The sequence below is a fragment of the Orycteropus afer genome, unplaced genomic scaffold (assembly GCF_000298275.1).
Source record: "Orycteropus afer afer isolate SDZICR_OR568_19922 unplaced genomic scaffold, OryAfe1.0 scaffold00461, whole genome shotgun sequence".
Classification (NCBI taxonomy): Eukaryota; Metazoa; Chordata; class Mammalia; order Tubulidentata; family Orycteropodidae; genus Orycteropus; species Orycteropus afer.
Genome location: NW_006922048.1, coordinates 1500056 through 1520753, shown reverse-complemented (window position 1 = coordinate 1520753; position 20698 = coordinate 1500056). Strand labels below are relative to the sequence as shown.

General features: G+C 54.0%; 2 protein-coding genes across 2 annotated transcripts in view; one reads left to right on the top strand and one right to left on the bottom strand.

Moving 5' to 3' along the window:
* The first annotated feature begins 2860 nt into the window (after positions 1-2860).
* Positions 2861-3774, top strand: CAPS (calcyphosine). The gene is made up of 4 exons (XM_007954456.1): positions 2861-2943; positions 3027-3204; positions 3373-3579; positions 3673-3774. The coding sequence occupies exons 1-4, from the start codon at positions 2861-2863 to the stop codon at positions 3772-3774; spliced, it is 570 nt and encodes a 189-aa protein (XP_007952647.1).
* A 1705-nt stretch (positions 3775-5479) lies between these two features.
* The window catches only part of RANBP3 (RAN binding protein 3), a 90884-nt gene continuing 75665 nt past the window's right edge, over positions 5480-20698 (bottom strand). Inside the window, exons 9-17 of the mRNA XM_007954454.2 lie at positions 20336-20452; positions 18414-18517; positions 16965-17043; positions 15697-15799; positions 15061-15170; positions 13524-13644; positions 6556-6698; positions 5752-5938; positions 5480-5523 (exon numbers count right to left, since the gene is read on the bottom strand). Of these exons, the coding sequence (XP_007952645.1) occupies positions 5480-5523; positions 5752-5938; positions 6556-6698; positions 13524-13644; positions 15061-15170; positions 15697-15799; positions 16965-17043; positions 18414-18517; positions 20336-20452 (1008 nt within the window). The remainder of the gene's footprint in view (positions 5524-5751; positions 5939-6555; positions 6699-13523; positions 13645-15060; positions 15171-15696; positions 15800-16964; positions 17044-18413; positions 18518-20335; positions 20453-20698) is intronic.

The following is a 20698-nucleotide window of genomic DNA, read 5'->3' as shown; positions in this document are numbered from 1 at the left end:
CCTAAATATTTATTTGTAAGCTCTGTCCTCCCCTCCACCTTTGGCCTGGAAGGAAGAGTGGCTCAAGTGAGGCTTGGTGCCACTGAGATGCTGGCTGCCAAGCTGGTCTGCCCAGAAAAACATGAATACATCCCTTAACTTTTTCCTGATGATGTCTGGCCTCAGGGCCTTTGCACTGGCTGTTCCCTCTGCCTGGAACATTCATCCCCCGTGTGTCTCCATGGATGGCTATCTCTAGGTCTTTGCTCAAATGTCACCTCCTCAGAGAGGCCTTCCTGACTACTTTATCTGAAAGAAATCCACCCCCGCCCTGTCCGGACGTCCCCATCCCTATGCATTTTATTTAATTTTTTTTGAATTTGCAGCCATCTTCCTTCCCATGGTCTGTTTTGCCCATCAGTGTATGCTCTGTGAGGGCCGGGGTTGTTGTCTGTCTTGTTCTCTGCTTTGTCACCAGGGCCTGGCACACATCAGGTGCCCTGGTGGGGACAGGGTGGCTCTGTGGGCCTGAAGGGAGCCATGGCCCCCAGCTCATCTGAAAAATTCTCCTTCAGCTTTTGTATTCCCCAGAAAGAAATCTATTTTTGAACACACCCGTTTCTACACAGTCCTAGACCTGAGACACCCAGGGCTCTGTCCTTTTTATCAAACCAGGGAGAAGAGAGAGGCCCGTGCCTTCCTCAGCCCCACCCAAGTGCCTACAGCCTGGTCAGCAGCCCTTGCCTGGCCTCCTCACTCAGGGAATTCGTATCACTGAGCGGCAGGGCTCACGTCAGCCGGAAAGGTCAACGGCCATCCCCACCCCACGGACAGAGCTGCCAGCCTACCTGGCATCTGACAGTGGTCCCTCAGTGCAGTTACAACCTCCCCATTTCCTCTTCTGGATGAGCAGAGGGGCACTGTTTTTTCTGAGGGGAAGAGGGGCCACGGCCTGTCTGTGCTCAAGAATAAAGCAGATGATTGATTTCACGGCCTGGGTCCTTCATCCCTTCTTCCTGCTGTGGGGGGTCCTCTGTGTTGTCTTTGGTCCTGGGCAGGGCCCTGCTGGGCTGGGAGCTGTGGGTAATATAGGAGCTTGTGCCAGGCACTCCGCGCACACACGTTGTATCTCTGGACCCAACTATGGCTATTGCCCCATTTTGCAGCTGTGGAAACTGAAGCTCAGAGAGGTGAAGTGAAAAAACAGCTTCCAGGTCCCCAGGGCCTGGAATTTTTTGAGGTTATTGTTTAAACCCTTCTCAAAATGAGGAGATGCCAAAACAGCTATGATCACTGTGGTTCTGTTACACACACACACACAGTCAATGCTCGTAACGCTCGTAAGACAATACAACAAAGGATTTCTCTGCCTCTCTAAGATCTGGACTGCTCACAGCCACGAGAATTCTTGCAGCAATGTATGGGGACCACGCAGCTGTGGAGAGAAGCACAGTGCAGGTGGCTGGTCACTTGTCGATGGTTCCTGACTGAAGTGGCAACTTCCGAGAACACATCTGTGGTGTGTCCAAGTTAAACCCAGGCATTGAAAAGCCTGCAAGGACCCCTGGTCCTGTGCTGGTGGCGAGTCCCTCAACAGAGCTATTTTTTCTCGTTAGGTGCTCCAACTCACAGCGACCCCATGTACAACAGCATGAAACTGCCCAGTCCCGTGCCGGCCTCACCGTCTTTGCTCTGCCTGAGCCAGCTATGCTTGCCGGCTGCCCACTCTCGCAGCCACTGTGTCAGTCCATTTCATTGACGGTCTTCCTCTTTTCCACTGACCCTCCTCTTTACCAAACATGACATCCTTCTCCAGGTAATGGTCCCTTCTGATAACATGACCAAAGGAGGTGAGACGAAGTCTGGCCATTCTTGCTTCTAAAGAGCATTCTGGCTGCACTTCTTCCAAGATGTGTTTGTTCCATGTCTTAGAATGGATTTATTCCATGTCTTACTTGGGCCACGTCTTAAGTACTGGGAAATGCAGCATTATTTTCAACCTTGCCTGTCTGAGTAACCATCTCTATTGGCATTGATGCCCAGTCTTAGTTGAAGGCCTTTGGTGACAGGGGTCTTGGTTCCTCTGGTTTGTGTTAGGATTGGGGTACCCCAGGGCCTCTGGCTTGCTTACCAGCTAATCATTAGTGACCTGGTAAGTAATGTTTGAGAACGCAAACACCACCACCACCAAGCTGTACCGACAGCTTGGCCCCTAAATACAAAGAAAAGGGCTTTGTTCAAGTTGATGTTGCGCTGTCTGTGTAACTTGGCTGTGTGTCCTGACTGTTCTCAGCAGTTCCGGAACATTCCACTGGATGTGAGCCTGGGAAGGAAGTCTTGGCTCCCTCAGCAGGTCTGGCAGCCTCGGCTCTGGCTGAGCTATCCCGTGAAGAGGGAAGGGGGCCAGGGAAGCCCAGAGAGAGAAGAGACCTGCCCAGGGTCACACAGGACCATCAGGCCCCTGGTGCCTGTGGTGCCTGTGGCCAGGAAGCGAGGCTTCGCTTACCTGTTTGACACTATCCCAAGCCTGGGCTCTGGACGGGGCATGGATCAGCAGCAGGTGGAGGGAGGGTAGGGCAGCCCCCGCCCCTGCCCCAGAGGGCTCTGTGTAGGGTCACACAGTCCCCGGCACAGGGAGAGTTACAGCCAGGGCCCCTCCCAGCCTCCAGAGTCACTGTCCCTTAGCAACAGGCCTACCAGGCAGGACGCTGCTTTTTTGCTTTTGTTGGTCAAAGCAGGCGGGAGCTGGGCAGAACGGCCATAGAGCGGAACCCTGGGACAGTGGAAGGCCAGGTGAGCCGCTGTGGGGCAGCCAGCAGGGAGAGTGCTGGGCCCCAGCAGCTCCTTCCAGGAGTCCCACCCTGCCTCTCTCCCATCCAGCATGGACGCAGCGGACGCCACTGTGGAGAAGCTCCGGGCGCAGTGCCTGGCCCGCGGGGCCTCGGGCATCCAGGGCCTCGCCAGGTGAGTGTCCCCTTCACCCTTCCGGTCCCTGGCCCGCCTGGCTCCAGCCTTCGTGGTCACTCTCCAATGTGCCCCTACTCCAGGTTCTTCCGCCGCCTGGACCGAGATGGAAGTCGGTCGTTGGACGCGGCGGAGCTCCGGCGCGGCCTGGCCGAGCTCGGGCTAACTCTAGGCCAGGGCGAGGCGCAGGCCGTGTGCCGGCGCTGGGACCGTGACGGCAGCGGGACGTTGGACCTGGAAGAGTTCCTGCGGGCCCTGCGGGTGAGGGGCGAGCTCGGAGGGCGGTGACACGCGCCGTTGGGATGGGCGTGTAAACGCCGAGACAGGGGGCACCTGGGGACGCCTGCTTGGAGTGACCTCCCAGCGCTCCGCGTGCACGCGGCGGGGGCTGGGGTTGCCGCCCCCGGTCACAGCCCTCTTGGCCCCTAGCCCCCCATGTCCCAGGCCAGGGAGGCGGTCATTGCAGCCGCTTTCGCGAAGCTGGATCGCAGCGGGGACGGCGTGGTGACCGTGGAGGACCTGCGCGGCGTTTACAGCGGCCGCGCGCACCCCAAGGTCCGGAGCGGGCAGTGGACGGAGGAGGAGGTGCTCCGCCGCTTCCTGGACAACTTCGACTCCTCCGAGAAGGACGGGCAGGTGGGAACCCGCGCCCCTGCTACTTTTTCCTGGCGCCCACCCTCTCCCCTTGGGGGCCCGGGCCTCAGCCGCTCACAGCCTGTCTGCCCCCAGGTCACGCTGGCAGAGTTCCAGGACTACTACAGCGGTGTCAGCGCCTCTGTGGACACAGACGAGGAATTCGTAGCCATGGTTACCAGCGCCTGGCGGCTGTGAGCTGCCCCACCCCTCGCAAGGCCCCTCCCACCTGCGCTACTACTCATCAGCTTGCCACGAGGCTTGGCTGGGGCGGGGATCCAGGGGAACCCACATTGTTGCCCCAGGTCACTGGGTTCTCCAGGACCGCCAGGTGGGAATGGGTCAAAGGGTCCATATGCGCCTCTGGCTTATGACCCAGGTCAGAGAGCTCCCCTCCCCCCATGGAGTTGCCTCCCCATCAGCAAAAAAACCCTCTGCCCTGCCAGTGCCACCCTGGGTACAGCCCCAGGGACATCCACGGACCCTCCCTTGTGTGCCCCAGCAAGGCAGACAGTACGGCCTCAGTGGAAGGAGATGGCTCTTCTGTGAGATGAAGTTCCCCAGGAAACAGAGGCCAATCGTCTTCTGCCCAGAGTGGTAGCATCTTGAGGCCCTTGGGCATGCAGGAGGCCAGGGTTTTAGTTAAAAGTTTTAATGTCGTTCCCAAATACATTTCATAGGACAATCTTACATAAATGTTCCAAAACACGTGGGCATTATCTGGTTTTACTTGTCACTAGTTGGCTAAGGCTTAAAGCAGAGAAGTGACCGGATCTCATGGAAGGGGCGTCTGGAGCCTTCTTGCTGCTTGGCCAGGCTGGGCTGGTTGCAGGGGCCGCTCCTGAGCCCATCAGAGGGAGGGTGCCCAGTCCAGGAAGAGCCCCCGCAGGAGGAGTTGGGTGATGTTGTCTACTGTCCTCTAGAGCCTGTGGGGGGTGGACCTTCCCTGGGCCTCCTAGGATGTGCACAGAGGGCTCGTGCCATGGGGGTGGGGAAGGCATGGTGTGCAGTCCTAGCTAGGAACCACCTGCTGTCTGGGGCCAGCCCCCACACGTTCCATGAGGCCAGGCTCTTTCCCTCTCAGCCCAGTTAACACGCCAGGCTGGGAATGGCCACCAGGAGAAGCAGGGTTGCACCAGGTGCCAGATGGTGGGTGAGCCATGTGCCATGCAGGCAGGGTCCCTCCCTACAGGGCCCAGTGACCCTTTAGACAGGTTCTCTCCAGGACTAGGCCCAACTTCTCACCACCCAACTTGGCCTGAGAGAACCTGGGTGGGGTACGAGTGGGGTCTCCCCAGAGAGGCCAGCTGCCCCCTGGCCCTGCACAGAGGTGTGGGGGGCAACGCATGAGGATGGCTGCTCAGTGAATGGGGGCATCTTCCTTCATCTAAGAAACCATACAAAAAAAAGATCTGCAAAATAGAAACCCCAAACGAGAATGGGGACACGGGTGGAGTCGTGACGGAGCGTCGGATAGGCCCAGTGTTTACACTTCAGGAGAGAGGCCAGCGCCTGGCTGTGGCCCCCCAGTGCCCTCTGCGTGTTGGAACCTCAGCAGGCGGCTATGGCGAGGGGCCAGCGGCCCGAGGAGAGAGACGAGGCGCCCGCCCCAGTGAGAAGCCGTGACAAGTCTTACTGTGCCATTTCAATTCAAAGGGGGAGGAGAAATGTCCTTGTGTTTTGCTCATCAATATGATGAGGTCTCGGCCCAGGCCACACCGGCAGCCCCGAGTCTGCTTTGGGACGGGACGTGCGGATCCAGGTGGTGGGGACCCAATAGGGATGTGGTTCCAAGTCCGCGCCCTGATGCTGCCGCGATGCTGCTGCAGGGAGGGGCGAAGGCAGGCGGGCAGACGGGTGGACAGATGGACAAAGCAGCAGCCTGTGTGCGGCGGCCCGGCTGCTATGTGCTCCCGGCCGTGGACCCGTCCCCTTCATCACCGGCACCTGTGGGGAGAGTGGGACTCACTGCATGGGCCCACCCACGAAGGCTCCAGGACTCTAGGCCTCAGGATAAGGCCAGTAACTGGCCATGGGTCATGTGGTCATAGCCACACGTGAGCCTGATGAATTCCACGGCTAGCCTGGCCCCACTGAAGGCACACCTGGGGCACTCTGGCCTGACAGCAGTGGGAGGTGGCAGGTCTAAGACACCACCCAGCCCACCCGGCTCACCGCCTCCTGTGGCCCCTGAGGGAGCCAGGACATCGTCATCGTCACTGTCGTCCTCCTCGTTGGACGGGGCCACCCCCGGCTCAGGAGCAGGTGTCTTGGCCTCCTGCTCCTGCTCCACCCGGCTGCGCAGGGCCAGGATGCGGTGGTGCAGGGCCGCATACAGCTGGCCTGTGTCCTTGGAGCTGGCCTGGAGGGAGAGGACTGTGAGGCTCCCATCTGGGGTTGGGAGCCCTGCCTGGGACCCTAGTCGTCCCTGGCCTTCCCTTGCCCACCTGTGATGAGGACAGAAAATGCTGGGTTATAGGGCTCAGAAATACCCCATCCACAGCATATGCGTTACGACCCTGAGCCCCTCTACGGCTAGGAGGACTGCATGGAGCCCAGGCCATCAGGCGGAGAATGGGATCATCATTCGTCCACACAGGATGTGGGACAGAGGTGACCCCTGAACACATGGCCTAACCACAACCATCCCTCATGGGTTCCCGGATGGCAAGGGAGGTGGGTACACCTGTCACACCTGGCGGCAGGCAGCGTATCACCTCTGAAACTTGAGTCTGGATCGAACAGGCAGACTCCTGTGTCCCAGACCAAGGCCCATTCCCCTTCCTCTGCAGCGTCTTGTCCCCAGCCCTGGCCCTTGCAGTTCTTCCCAGTGGACCTCTCTGTGCCTCCATGGCTGTGAGCCAGTGGGGGCCCAGAGCTGCCACGGCCTTCCCCACAAGACTGGACCTTTCCCAGCCACCTCAGGGCCTCCCCCTCCACATTCTGACCCAGAGACCCCGCAGCCCGGGGTCTGCTCACCGAGATGAGAAAGACTTTGACGCCCTGGTCCTCAGTGTCGGTGGCCGTGACGCGCACGCTCTTCTCACTGGCCTTGTCAATCTGCATCTGCGCCCACAGCTTGGTGTTGAGGATCAGCCGCAGGCTGCCCTGGGTCCGCATCACTGCAAGGACCAGGCGCCCGCTGTCAGCCCCGTGGCCCGCAGTGTGGCCCAGCTCACAAGGAAGTCACCCGCCACAACTGCAACAGCCCTGCTGGTCGGCTGAGCCAGAGGCCTCATCCTGTTTGGGGCCCCCCAGACTGGAGGCTGGCCCCTGGCCCCGGCCCACCCTGCCTACTGTGGGTAGGAGGCCCTTCTCCCCCAACTCCGCAGCTATCGAAGGCCAACGGTGTCATGAGTGGGCTGCACAGGCCAGGGAGTTCAAACTGGTTGCTAGAGATGGAGGGTCCTGTCTGGTCCCCATAGTCAGGTGCCAAGATGGTGGCTCTTTTTGGGAAAGGAAGTGACCAGATAGGAGCAGGAGGGAGATGTTAGGAGGCTGGGGGCGGGACGTATGCATGCTCCTATGACAAACATGGCTACAGGTCCATGCCCGACAGTCCTCCCCGTGGGCTCACAGATGACAGAAGCACTGCCTGCCTCTCGGAGCTCCTCCTGTGGTGACAGACTGGGGACAGCCTGCTGGGGAGACAAAGGAGCCTCTCCATGGTCAGCCTATAGGAGCCGGCTCCTGTCCCCAGCAGGTCGGAGCCTGCTTGCCCCACTGCGCCCAACACCCTGAGCCTGGGGATGGTGGCCTCCTGCCTCTTGGCTGGCCCAGATCTCCCTACTGGGACAGGCTGGAGAGGGTTAGTGTAAGCCTGTTGCCCAGCTGGGGCCCTGGCCTCTGACCCACTGGCTCTCTCACGCCCATTCCCTTGAGCCTGGCCTCGTGGGCCCAATGTGTCCCCTGAGAGGCTCCAGGGAGCTTGGGGGAGGCTGTGAGAAGCATCAAAGCTGCACGAGTGGAGGGGAAGAGACCCAGGGTCAGTAGGGGTGGGAGTGGCTGAAGCAAGGCCGTAGGTCAATGACGAGGAAGGGCAAGGAGTCATCTGAGGGGCCTCACAGTGCTACTCTGTGTCCACCTGGGGTTGAACATTCCATAATAAACAGTGAAAAGTACAAGCAGACCTCAGAGATACCATGGGCTCGGTTCTGGGCAATCAAATAGGATATCGCAGTAAATTGAGTTGTGAGAATTCTTTGGTGTCCCAGCGCATATAAAAGTTATGTTTACACGAACTGTAGTTTACATTAAGTATACAGTAGCATGATGGAACGCCTGAAATACTGTAAGAATGACCAGAATGTGACAGACATGGAGTGAGTGTGCTGTTGGGAAAAGGGCACCGATGGACTTGATGCAGGGTGGCCACAGACATTCAATTTGTACAAAATGCAAATCAGCAAAGTGCAATAAACAAGGCGTGGCTGGGAACCAAGAGGATGCCCTTGAGGTTAAAGAAACCGAGGGCCATCCTCACCTCTGTTCCAACTTTGGGAGCATTTCTGAGCCCTGCACTGGGTGAGAACACTGCTCAGTGGACCAGCGTGAGCTACTACTGGGCCAGAAACGGATGGTTCTGTAAAGGCTGGAAGATGGCTTCAATTTGGGAGGAAAAAAGAAAAGGAAGAAAACACATATTGCACATATATATGTCAGGTTTTTTACACACAGACACACGCAGAGTTGAATTGTTTCCTCTCCTAAAATATGTGCTTTAAACCCAATCTCTGCACCTGGGGCTATAATCCCACTTGGGAATGGGTTGTCTGTTATGCTAATGAAGCAAGAATAGTGTTGTTGTTATGTGCCTACACTCACAGCCACCCCTCCTTGGGTTTCCAAGGCAGTATCACTACAGGAGTAGATTGCCTCATCTTCCTTCCAAGGAGTGGCTGGTGGGTTTGAACTGCCAGCCTTCTGGTTAGCAGTCAAGTGCCTTAGGCACTACGCTACCACAGCTCCTATGAATAATGTATGTATGTCTTAAATCAGTCTTGAGATATAAAAGAGATTAAACAAGCAAGTGAGCAAGCAGAGACAAAGAGAGATGCTAAGCCACATGGAGATCTCTAAGGAACCAGGAAGTGGAAAGGAAACAGACAAGCACCTTCCTCCAGTGCTGAAAGAGAGAGAAAAAGAGAGAGAGAGAGAGAGAGAGAGGGAGGGAGGGAGAGAGAGGGATGGAGAGAGAGAGAGACAGAGAGAGGGAGTCTTCCCCTAGAGCCAGTCCCTGAATCCAGACTTGCAGCTTCCTAAACTGTGAATATATATGTATTTCTGTTTGTTAACCCCACCCCCTATGGTGTTTGTTGCATCAGCACTAGCTAAGGCACACAGGTGTGTGTGTGCATGCACACACACACACAGACACAGCAAGGGAGTTGTTACTGAGTTCCTGGGTGGTGCAGTTAATGTGCTCTCTGCTAAGCAAGAGGCTGGAGGCTGGAGTCCATGCAAAGGCTCCTTGGAAGAAAGGCCTGGCTACTTACTTCTAATAAATCAGCTCCTGAAAATCTTATGCTTGTTACCAGGGATGGGAGAGGAGGGAGGGAAAACCGCTAGACAGGTAAGAGCCAAATACTGATCTGAGTGAAGGGAAAGGCAATTTACCAAGAGGGAGGACCAACACAGTAATACTAAGGAAAAGAAAGACACAGAGAGGTACACAAGTGGTACAGACAACAAAGATAAATCCTTTTGCACACACAAGACTGTGTTATCAGTGATAAAAGACATTAATCTATGGGTAAACAGATGGATCAAAATCAAAGAAAACACCAAACTCACTGCCATTGAGTCGATTCCGACTCACAGCGACCTCTTTGGGCTTCTGAGGCAGTAAATCTTCACAGAAGTAGATTGTCTAGTCTTCCTTCTGTGGAGTGGCTGCTAGGTTTCAACTGCCAACCTTCTGGTTAGCAATAAAATGCCTTAGGCACTATGCCACCAAAAACCAAACCCACTGCTGTCGAGTCAGCTCTGACTCATAGTGATCCCTTCTTAGGTTTCCGAGGCAGTATCACTACGGAAGTAGATTGCCCAACCTTCCTTATGAGGAGTGGCTGGTGGGTTTGAACCACCAGCCTTTTGGTTAGCTGTAACCTTCTGGTTATAGCCTTGGCAACCCTTTAGGGCAGTTCTACTCTGTCCTACATGGTCACTATGAGTCAGAATTGACTTGATGGCAACAAGTTTGGTTTTTGATTTTTATAGTTGACATTTTGTTCCTTCTACATACGTATTTCTACATACTTATTTGTATGTGCTGTGAAAATATCCACATAACTAGAAGCAACAGGGGGCAAAGTTATGGTAACTTCTTAGGCACAATCAGCCACCCTGATGGAACAAGGAGTTAGACCTGTGAGCTCAGGACCATCGTTGCAGGGAACATCAAGCTCAACTGGCATAACAGTACACAAAAACACTGTTCCACCTCCTACTTTGGCGGATACCGACTGGGGTCTTAAAAGCTTGCAAGTGGCTATCTAGATGCAACGATGGGTCTTCTCCTCATCCAGAGCAAAGAAGAATGAAGAAAACCAAAGACATGTGGAAATACTTAGTCCAAGGGACCGGTAGACCATGCAAACCTCAGCCTATATGACCATGAAACCAGAACTAGACAGTGCCCAGCTACTACTGTCAAACACTTGGAAAGGGATCAGTGCAGGAGATCCTGGACAGAGTGGTAGAACAATGTGCAACAAACTCAGAATCATAAAAAAAACCAGGTTTGCTGCTCTGATAGAGCCTGGGCAGACCCCTGAGACTATGGCTCCTAGTTACCCTTCAGGTCTGCAACTGAACTCACTCCCGTGGCTTCGAGCCAAACAACAGACAGGCATATAGGATGAACATTTATTACATCAGGTACCTATACTCTTTAGAATGATCAACTGTGGGAGAACAGAAGGGCAGTATCTGCACAGGGAGATAGCTCAGGGGGCAGGGATGCAAGGAAAAGAAGGGAACAAGGAAGAGATAACTATAGGGAGGAAGTGGGCAGAGAGCTGTTGCACTGTGGGGAACTGCAGTCAGTGTCATGAAACAACATGTGTATGAACTGCTGTATGGAAATGAATTTGCTCTGTAAACTTTGACCTAAATTCCCCCTCCAAAAAACACCCGATAAAGCTCAACTCCCCTCTTACACATGGGAGGGGGGCTGTGCAGGCATCAGTGCTGACTCCACGGCGACTGGGACTGGCTGTGCACGTGTACACATGCACACAGGCCTTTTCATGACAATACCTCTGGGAACAAGACTTGTGCATAAAGGCAGCCCCAGGAGGATTCTTTACAATAGTGAAAAAATGAGTAACTCAATGTCCCTCAAGAGGGAAATGGTTAAAACATATTAACTGTCAGTGAAACATCAACAGAGAAGTTTTTAAAAACCAATTATATTTTTAAAGGAAATTTCATTATGTCATCAAATTTTCTTTAGAAAGACAATCATGCTCACAAAATAGCAAGTGACCCATTTCATGGAGGGAGGAAAAAAAAAAAAAAAGAACCAAGAAATAGGACTAGACTGTAAGAGGTCCCAAGATTTCTCTCTTTGTAAAGATGTGGCTGTCTCCTCCAGGGAGGTTTACAACCTTTGAAGCCCTATGGGGAAGGTCTGCTCTGTCATAACTGACTCAATGGCAGTGAGTCTGGTCTGGTTTTTGGTTTAACTCCATAATAAACAAACACTATGCCAGCACCAAAGGAACTCCAGCAGTGCAGTGGTTAAGGCATTCGGCTGCTGACCAAAAGTTCCCGGTTTGATCCCATCAGCCACTCTGCAGGAAAAAGATGAAGCAGTCTGCTTCTGTAAAGATACGGCCTTCACAACCTTCAGGGCAGTTCTAGTCTGCCCTACATGGTCACTATGAGTCAGAACTGACTTGATGGCAACAAGCATGGTTTTTGGTTTTTATAGTTGACATTTTGTTCCTTCTTTTTCTTTTTCTATCATAAGACAAGTAACACTTTTATCAGAAAATAAGTTAAACCCCAGCAATAACAGCCAAGTTCAACAAGACAGAAAATAACAAATGTTGGTGAGGGTGTGGAGATTGGGACTATCATGCACTGCTGGTGGGACTCTAAAATTTTACAACCACTGTGGAAAACAATATGGCGTTTCCTGAGAAAGCTGGAAATAGAAATACCATTGGATCCAGCAATCCAACTATTAGGAATATATCCTGAAGAAGTGAGATCAGGCCCATGAACAGACATATGCACACCCATGTTCATTGCCGCACTACTCACAACAGCAAAGAGAGAGAAACCACCTAAGTGCCCATCAACCGAGGACAGGATAAACAAACTGTGGTACGTATACACAATGCAACACTAAAGGGTAATGAAGAATACCTCGTAATGGGGATGAACTCAGAGGACATTATGCTGAGTGAAAAAAGTGAATCACAGAAGGGCAAACATTTTATAAGTCCACTATTGTAAAAAGTCAAGGAAAGGTTTACAAACAGAAGGAATTTTTCTTTGTTGGTTACTAGGGATGGGAGGGGAGAAAAAATTACTAGATAAGTAAGAGACATGCATTGATTTGGGTGAAGGGAAAGGCAATGTACCAAGAGAAGTGATAAGGAAAACACTAAGGAAGACACAGAGTTACACAAGAGCTGTAGAGCCAACCAAGGGAAATATTTTTACATATACGATACTGCATCCTCAGTAATAACCCTTAATCTACACACGGATACAGAGGGAGTCACGCAAGACAATCAGGTGTGGGTAGACAAATGGGAATATACTCGTGACCATGTACAGGTGTGGCAGATAACATTTCTATATACACATTTGTATGTGCTATACAAATGTCCATATATGTAACAGAGTTAATGGGGTAAAGTTATAATAACTTCCAGCTACAACCAAACACCTTGAAGGAGCAAGTTGCTAGACCTGTGGGCTCAGGACCATGGTTACAGGGGACATCGAGCTCAACTGGCACAACACAGTATACAAAAACATTGTTCTACAGCCTACTTCGGTGAACAGCGATTGGGATCTTATAAGCCAGAGAGTGGCCATCTAAGATGCAACAATTGGTCCCTCCTTGTCAGAGCAAATTAAGAGTGAAGAAAATCAAAGACACATGGAAACAATTAGTCCAAGGGACAAATAAATGGACCATGGGAACCTCAGCCTACATGACCCTGAGACCAGAAGCATTAGATGGTGTCTGGCTATAACCGCCAACCACGTGGAAAGGCTCAGTACAGGAGGTCCTGCACAGAGTGAGAGAAAAATGTAGAGCAAAACTCAAAATCATAAAAAAGACCAGGCTTACTGGTCAGATAGAGACTGGTGGAACTCCCAAGACTATGGCCCTCAGACACCCTTCAAGCCTGGAACTGAGCTCAGTCCAGTGGCTCAGCTTTGAGCCAAACAACGGACAGGCCTAGGAAGTGAGCAGTCACACCTGGGAGGTGCACACTCCTTAGATGATCATCCACACGAGGTCAAAAGGGCAGCATTTGCCCAGGGATGAAGCTCAGAAGGCGGGAAGGATGGGAAAGAGGGACGAAGGGAAATGGTGACCTCCTGGAGGAGGCGGGAGGAGTGCTGTTACATCGTGGGGATTGCAACCCATGACATGAATAAAGCATGTATGAACTGTTGAATGGAAAAACACTTCATGACCTTTTACCGAAATCACAATTAAAAAAAAAAAAAACCAAAACCAAAAACTAAGCACTTTTCCTTGCTTAAAAAGAAAGAAGAAAGGCCGTGGGAGGGCTGGCCTCTGGAGCCAAGGGTTAGGTGGGCCCAGGTGTGGGTGTGGCAAGATGCCTGGGGAGGGGTGTGGGTGGTGGTGCTCCATGTGTCTGATGAGTGGGGACTCTGCCCCTTCATCGCCTTTGGGGAGCACCCTTCTGTGCACACCTCAGGCTCTCTCCCAGGGTCCCGTGGCTGCTCACCTAGCCGGGACTGTAACGTGCCGTCGTCTGCAGACGCCATGTCGTTGAGTCTGAGCAGCCCCCGGCCTCTCTCCACCCATGACTGTGAGGCCTTGTCGAAGACAAACAGCTTACACTGGATCTGGAACACATAGGTGGCCCTCTTGGTGAGCAGGGGCCTGGGCCGGAGTCACTGCAGACACTCACCAGGACGGTTACAACCAGAAAGAGGGATCGTAACAAGTATGGGTGAAAACGTGGGGGCCCAGAACCCTTGTGTAGTGCTGGTGGGGATGTAAAGCATTGCAGCTGCTGAGAATGGTCAGCTCTGTGCATCCCACATGGTTAAACGTGAAGCTGTTACATGACCCAGGAGTTGTGCTCCTTGTGTCTAACCCAAAAGAACTGAGAACATGTCCATACAAAAACTTCTACCCACGTTCACAGCATTATTCCTAACAGCCAAAAAGTGAAACACCTCTAGTGTCAGTCGACAGATGACATGGCTACACAGAAGGGGTCCACCCCCACAGTGGTATCCTATTCCAGCATCAAAAGAACTGAAGCACTGACTGACACGTGCCACGACACGGATAAACCTTGACAACATGCTGTTCAGTGAGCAAAGCCAGATGCAACAGGTGACCCACTGTGACCGCACTGGGGGGAAACGCCCAGAACAGGCCGATCCTTAGATGGAAAGCAGATGGAGGGGCTGGGGGAGTGAGAGGGCGCGACTGAGAGAGCGGAGTTTCTTCTTAGAAGAACAACGTTCTAATATTAGACTGTGGTGATGGTTACAAAACTCTGTGACTATATCAGAAACTAGTAAACTGCACACTGCTGCAAGGGTACATTTTATGGTATGTGAACTGTATCTCAATAAAGCTATTATTAAAAAACCAAAAACAACAACAAAGAACATGTGACAGACCATATGCAGCCACAAAGCCCAAAATAAGCATTCACCATCTGGTTCTTTACAGAAGGTCAGCAGGTTCCGAGAAGTCAGTACCTCAACACGAACAGATTTTAAACAGTTCTATCAAAGCCCCACAATCCATACACGGCTTACACACACACACACACACACACACACACACACACGTAAAAAGATGTCCCCAGAGGAAGCTGAGACGGCCTCGGGGAAAGTGGAATGAAGTTCTGGCTGTATCTGTGACCTCCCACCCCCTATCCCAAGGCGAGGTGAGATGCCTGTGTGCCTGAAGGCTGCCAGTGTTCATGCTGGGCAGGCAGAGGATTTGGGGCCACAGGTGACAATCCCTTCAATTACCAACAACGTCTCAAAACAGATCCTTTTGCTCCAGAAAAACAAACATCACAAGCAACCCCTGAGAACGTGGCTGGGCTGGCCCGTCACCTCCATCACCCTGAAGGACAGCCCTGTGTCTGGAAGATGAAGGTTGAGCCCCTGAGGGCTGGACCCTCAGATGTACAGAAAAACGGGGGCCACCACTGGCTGTCCCTGGGCCCTGGCCCTCCATCTGGAAGCCAGGAGGCCCGGCGGTAGCCGGCCTTGCTGCCTGGCCCACCTCACCTGTAACACGTTGCTCTCCGCCTCCTCCCCGGTGATGACTTCCACTTTTTCCAACAAACACTTCCGTGCTGTTGCCTTGGTGTAGGCGGCTGCCGACTCGGCCAGGGACTCTGAAAGGTTATTGGCTAAACAACATTGACTATTTATGATGGGGAAGTTTCTAGCTCACGGGAGACCAAAGGGGCTGCCCGTGGCCACACCTGGGCCCTTGCGGAAATGCTGGAAACAGATCAAGGTCCTTGGCCTCACAATTTGTGAGAAGGCTAGCTGGTGTCGCTAACTCTGGCTCCCGCTGTCCTGCATTCCCACCGAGTGAAGAACAGATGGTGAGAGAATCTTCAAATACAGGTAGCTGCCTCCCTCACCTGCCACTTCTGAGCACATGGCAGCAGTGGTGGTGGTGGTGGTGGTGGGGCAATGGCCACCTCAGCCACGCCTCGCCAGCCCCTCAACCAGTCTGCACAGCGACCCGGGACCCTGCTCTCTTGAAGCTGAGCACCTCCCGTCTGTCTTCTCTTCCACCACCGCTGCTTTTAGACCCTGTTCCAGTAGCTGCATGAACAGCTCACTGGCCCTACTCATGTCCCTCCAGGCTGACCAGCACTCTGTCCTCGGGACAGGAAGGTTCTACTGTACCTTTCTCAGGAGTGGCCTCCTGGGAAGAGGACTCAGACCCAGACTCGGTGGTTGGGTTTTCCCTGTTGACATCCGAGCTGACCTCGTTGAACTTTGGCGGGCTCTGCAGGGAAGATGAGGCACATGAAGGGTGTTTGTGTGGTGGACGGAGGTGCTGCAAGTGAGGCTCCCACGGAGGACACAGCTTGGTCCTCCCTGCCTGGGTGCAGCTTCTGTGGTGGCTTCTCCTTCACAGCTGCATGGAGGGCCCCAAAGAACCAGGAGAAAGAGGGTGCAGTCTGCCCTCAGTGCAGGGCCAGCTGGGCCCCACCTCCTCATGGTGGCCCTGGAGTGCCCTGTGGCTAGAAACCCTCACAGAAAGCACTGGCTCGATGTGTCCCGACACAGGGAGCTCTCAGCCTTCACAGAATCACTCCTGCTGACTCCCAGGGACACCTGTAACTGCTCCGGCAGGCCCTTCACTCCTGCTGCTTTCTGGGGGCACCTAGAACCACCCCTGAAGGCTCCAGCATGGCCCTTCATTCTCCAGTTCACAGGTGGAGCATGCTGATGTGAGAAGAGAAGCAGGAGGCTCCCTGACTCAATACAAACTAAGGCAAGCTGGGAATCACCAGGAGGGCCAAAAGCAGCTTCTTAGCCACAGTCACCACAGAAACAATGGGTACGTATTTGAACAGGATAAACAAAAGAGTGAAAGGAGTATGTGTGAATAATTCTAGAACCTAGCCCAGCTGAGCGGACTCTCAGGGAACAGAGGCTCCCCTGAGCACGGGTTCATCTGCCAGGTAGCCCTGCTGGGGAAGGGTCACCCTCTGTTTATCCTGCGACAGCCTGGCAGCCTGCTTGGCCCTCTCAGGGCCACAGCCTTGGGGCTGGGTAGAGCCATCCTCCTGGGTTCCAAGCAATCCCAGCAGGAGGAGGTGGCAGAGAACTTACAGAATTTTTCTGCAGTGGTTGGTATTTCAGCTCGTCTCAACTAGGGGTGAGGGGTGGGTAAGCAGTCCCTGACTGCTGGCATGGCCCCTTAGGGTGACGCTGATGCTAGCTGGCAGATTCCGGGGAGAGACAGACAGATGTGTGTGCACGGGCTTCCACCCCTTGGGCTGCCAGGGCCCCCAGCTCTCTTCTTGAAGCTGAGCCTGAGCTGGGTCTTCTCTGACTCACACCTGAAAGCATCCCATTTTTGTGGAGACAACGTGGAGGCCCTGTTCCACACACCCCCTGGGCCTGGAGTGTCCTACAGGAGCAGCCCCACCTCAGACACTCACCAGGACGCGGGCGCTCATGTTCTGGCCAAACACGAATTTGTTGCTGGAGGCGTCAGCACTGTTGGTCGAGTTCTCTAAACTGAAAGATGACTTGTGAGCATGAGGATGTTACACAGGATAAGGCCAAAGACACATGTACATGTGAAAGCACACACACACACACACACACACACGTGTGCACACAAGCAGTCAGAGTGGACCACGGCTAGCAGCCTGCTGGAGAAAGTACAGGCCCAGGCATCAGTCAGCTACCCTCTGGGTCAGGCCAGAGACAGTTCACCCCTACGTGCCTCCACAACTGCACTGGTGCAGGAAACGCTGATCCCAGGCTGGTCTTCGGGGGGCATGGAAACGGCAGGGACCACCTCCTGGGCACCCAGTGCACACAGGCTTGGTGTGACCGTCTTTGAGATCCATTCTTCCCCCACCCCCCAAGGTAGGCATCCCCTTGCTTGGCAGATGAGGACAGCAGCTTAGAGAGACTGAGTGCAGGGTCAGAAATGGAAGCGGGCCACTTCTGGAATGAAGGCCAGCTCTGCCCCTCAGCAGTGGGTGGACCTCTCTGGGAGAGCCCTGTGTCACGTGCTGCATCCTAGGTCTCAGGGCTGCTGGCAAACGACCAAGCTGATGTCTGGCCAGTGCCTGGCACCAGCTGCCCTTGCTGGCACAGCACACCTGATTTACAACATCACAGATCCTAAGTGCCTCGTGATTTTGGAAATGTTGAAGTACAAAAAGACGTGTGTCATACAAACTGCATTCTGCTCATCGGTGCCCTAAGTGGTGGGGTCACTGTCCTGCTGGGCCTCTCTGATGTCCAGCCCACATCCTGATCACCAACATGGAGACCTTCTTCCTGATGCACCCCATGGAGTCATACATGCTGCTGGTGAACACGAGCCAGTGGGATGAGCTCCTCCCAACACTAAGTCCTGGGCAAGGAGTGCTCAGAGGTCGGAACCTCACAGCCAACAAGAGACCACTGAGTTGCCATGAGTACACTCAGTTCTGTGCTGGACAGGAGTGCCACTGGACAGAAGCCACTGGAGGGCTAGGCCGAGTCCTTCCCCCACCCCTGGACAAGCACACAGAGCTCCAGGTCTGGCTGCAGGTGTCGTCAAAGTCCAGGAGAGCAGCCCACTGTGGCCCCTCCAGTGCTGGGCCCAGAGCGAAGGAAGAAAGTGGGTGGACAGCCCACATGCTCCTGGTACCACTATCCATGAGCCTCTGGAGGTGGCACTTGCCTCCCTGGCTTGCACCTCATGAAGCACCTGGCTGTAGACGATGCCCCCTCTCTGCAGGACTCTGGGGGTCCTAAGATGCTCTGTGGAAGACTTGTGGATTCTCTGGGGTAGGTGCTGTCCTAGGCATGCCAGGGGTTGCCTCTGCACACTAAGTGCCAGCAGCCTCACCGCCCACCCCCTGGTCGAGCACCAGCCCGACACACACCTGGAGCTGATGTACTGGAGGAAGTAATTTGTCGCGGTCGGCGTCTCTGAGCTGGGGTGCCCGGCATGCTCCACGTCAGCCACGTCTGTGTTCTCGTTTATTAACTGGGAGACAGAGGGAACACTGAGGACCCAGAGAAGGACGTGGGGCATGCACCTGACCCTCCCTGGGTGGCACAGCTCATGTGTGTGTGTGTCCCGAGAGGGCTTTTGTGCTTTTAATGGTGAAAAGTACAGAACAGTCTCTAAAGTATCTTGTTAAAACAGTATCACATGCAATATGCAAGCTGGCACTCTGGCATCAGTGTGGCTGTGCTGAGGGGACATAGCATGTTTACAAGGCTGGCATTTCACAGAGTTTTATCATAAACATAATAAATGAGGAATACCCACTACTGGGCTGAGTCTATGAATGCCACTGCTTATTCCACCCATGAACCCCAGGGATGTGGGTATTAGCAACTGATCTCATTAACAAGGGAGCAGGCTCAGAGGGGTTCAATGGTGGTCCAGGGTCCCCTCAGAATAAACGGGATGTGATCGTCAGACATCAAAGCCCAGGAAAGCCTGGGACCTCTGTAAAATTTTGCCCTGCCCAGTTCTGAGTGCCCATGCTTCCTAACTCCATGACCAAGCCCCACCCAGACTGAGTGCCAGCGGTCAGGCCAGGCCTCCCTTCCCCAACTGAGTAGGCTGTAAGTCCTCTACCTTGCACTCTCCTCCTGGTCAGGAGCAGGCCCTGAGGGACTTATTGTGGCTTCAAGCCATGGCACCATCAACGCCCGTCTTTCCTGCCTGGTGGGGGCTTGGGCTTCCGCTGGGCAATGAGCAGCAGGGGAACAGCCAGCAGCACCACCTGCTCACCTCCAGCTGTCTCACCTCCACCTGCTCACCTCCAGCTGTCTCACCTCCAGCTGTCTCCTCTTGCACGCTGATACAGGGCTGTCCTGTGCGTTCTAAGCTGTGGAGGAGCATCCCTAGCCTCTCCCCACTTGATGCTAGTAGCACACCTATCCCTAGTCATGACCCCAGAAGTCTCTAGACATTGTCACTGAGGCTGCCTCAGGCTTCACGGGGAGTGTCTGGTCCGATATGCTATGGAGAAGCCTCTGGAAGGCCCCGCTCTCCCCGTGGCTAGGGAAGGTCTTGCTTCTGACTCCACTTTCCCTTGCTCCTTGCTGTGGCCCCTCTGCGCCAGCTGCTCCCACCTCAATCCTAAGTTTCCCAACTACACAGACCTGGAGGGCTGCCAGGAGGTGGCTACTTAGGGGAAAGAAGGCAGTATCTCTTCCCGCCACCACTTAAAAAAGGCAGGGTTCTCGGCTAGGAGTGATTCTGCCTCCATGAGGGACACCTGACAATGTCTGGAGACAGTTTTGATTGTTACAGTGGGGGAAGGGGACATACTGACAGTGAGTGAGTAGAGACCAGGGATGCTGCTCAATACCCTACGGTGCACAGGACGGTCCCACCCCAGAAAAAGATCCAGCCCCCATGTTAGCATGGGGGAGAACTTGAAACAGAACAAGAGCTCTCTGGTGTGGAGGTGTGGGGTCTGCTGTACCCTTTGCTCCAAAGCCATTAGCTCTCATGGCCACTCTCTCTGCCCTGCCGCCAGGATGAGGGACTGACGTCAGCAGATACCACGAGGCTCAAGCCCAGTGGAGGGTGGAAGGTAGCACCCAGATCAACTACAGCTGAGTGCTGGCCAGGCCGCCCCACTGCAGTGCCCCTGGCCCAGCAGAGTGGGGAACGGAAGGATCACAGGTAAGCAGCTGTCCATGGTGTGAGCCGAGACCACCCCAACAACACATTCTTTACTTCCCAACTGCCACCTCCTTTTCAAGAAAAGGACTCTCCACTGCTGAGCTGGGGAAGGCAGACGCAAATCAATTCACCGGTGCAAGGGCTCGTTCGACATACCTTGACCCTGTCCCTCAAGTTCTGCCCAAACACGAACGTCTGCGGTGCAGCTTCTTTTTTCTCAGAGTGTTCCTCCTCAGGAGTGTCGTTGGGGGCATTCTTCTGGGGGTCCTTCTCCTATTTAAGACACACGCACATGCACACACACACACACACACACAGAAGTGACAAATCTAACCAGATAAAAAGAGGGCAACCCCACACGTTGTGACGGGTTCCTCCTTGGCAGGTGGGTCCCTGCACTGAGGGACAGCCTGAGACCGGCCTGGGGATGACCCCTCCCCGCCAGGCAACTGTGCAACTCTCCTCGGATGAGGCCATGGCGGAGCAGCTGGGCCCTCGTGGGTTTGCTTTAGACAAGTA

What these genes read in the sequence shown, in the direction of transcription:
- CAPS (XM_007954456.1), top strand. Translation starts at nt 2,861, where the DNA reads ATGGACGCAGCGGACGCCACTGTGGAGAAGCTCCGGGCGCAGTGCCTG. An exon ending in GGCATCCAGGGCCTCGCCAG is followed by an intron (nt 2,944 to 3,026) that starts GTGAGTGTCCCC and finishes CCCCTACTCCAG; the next exon opens with GTTCTTCCGCCGCCTGGACC. An exon ending in AGTTCCTGCGGGCCCTGCGG is followed by an intron (nt 3,205 to 3,372) that starts GTGAGGGGCGAG and finishes CTTGGCCCCTAG; the next exon opens with CCCCCCATGTCCCAGGCCAG.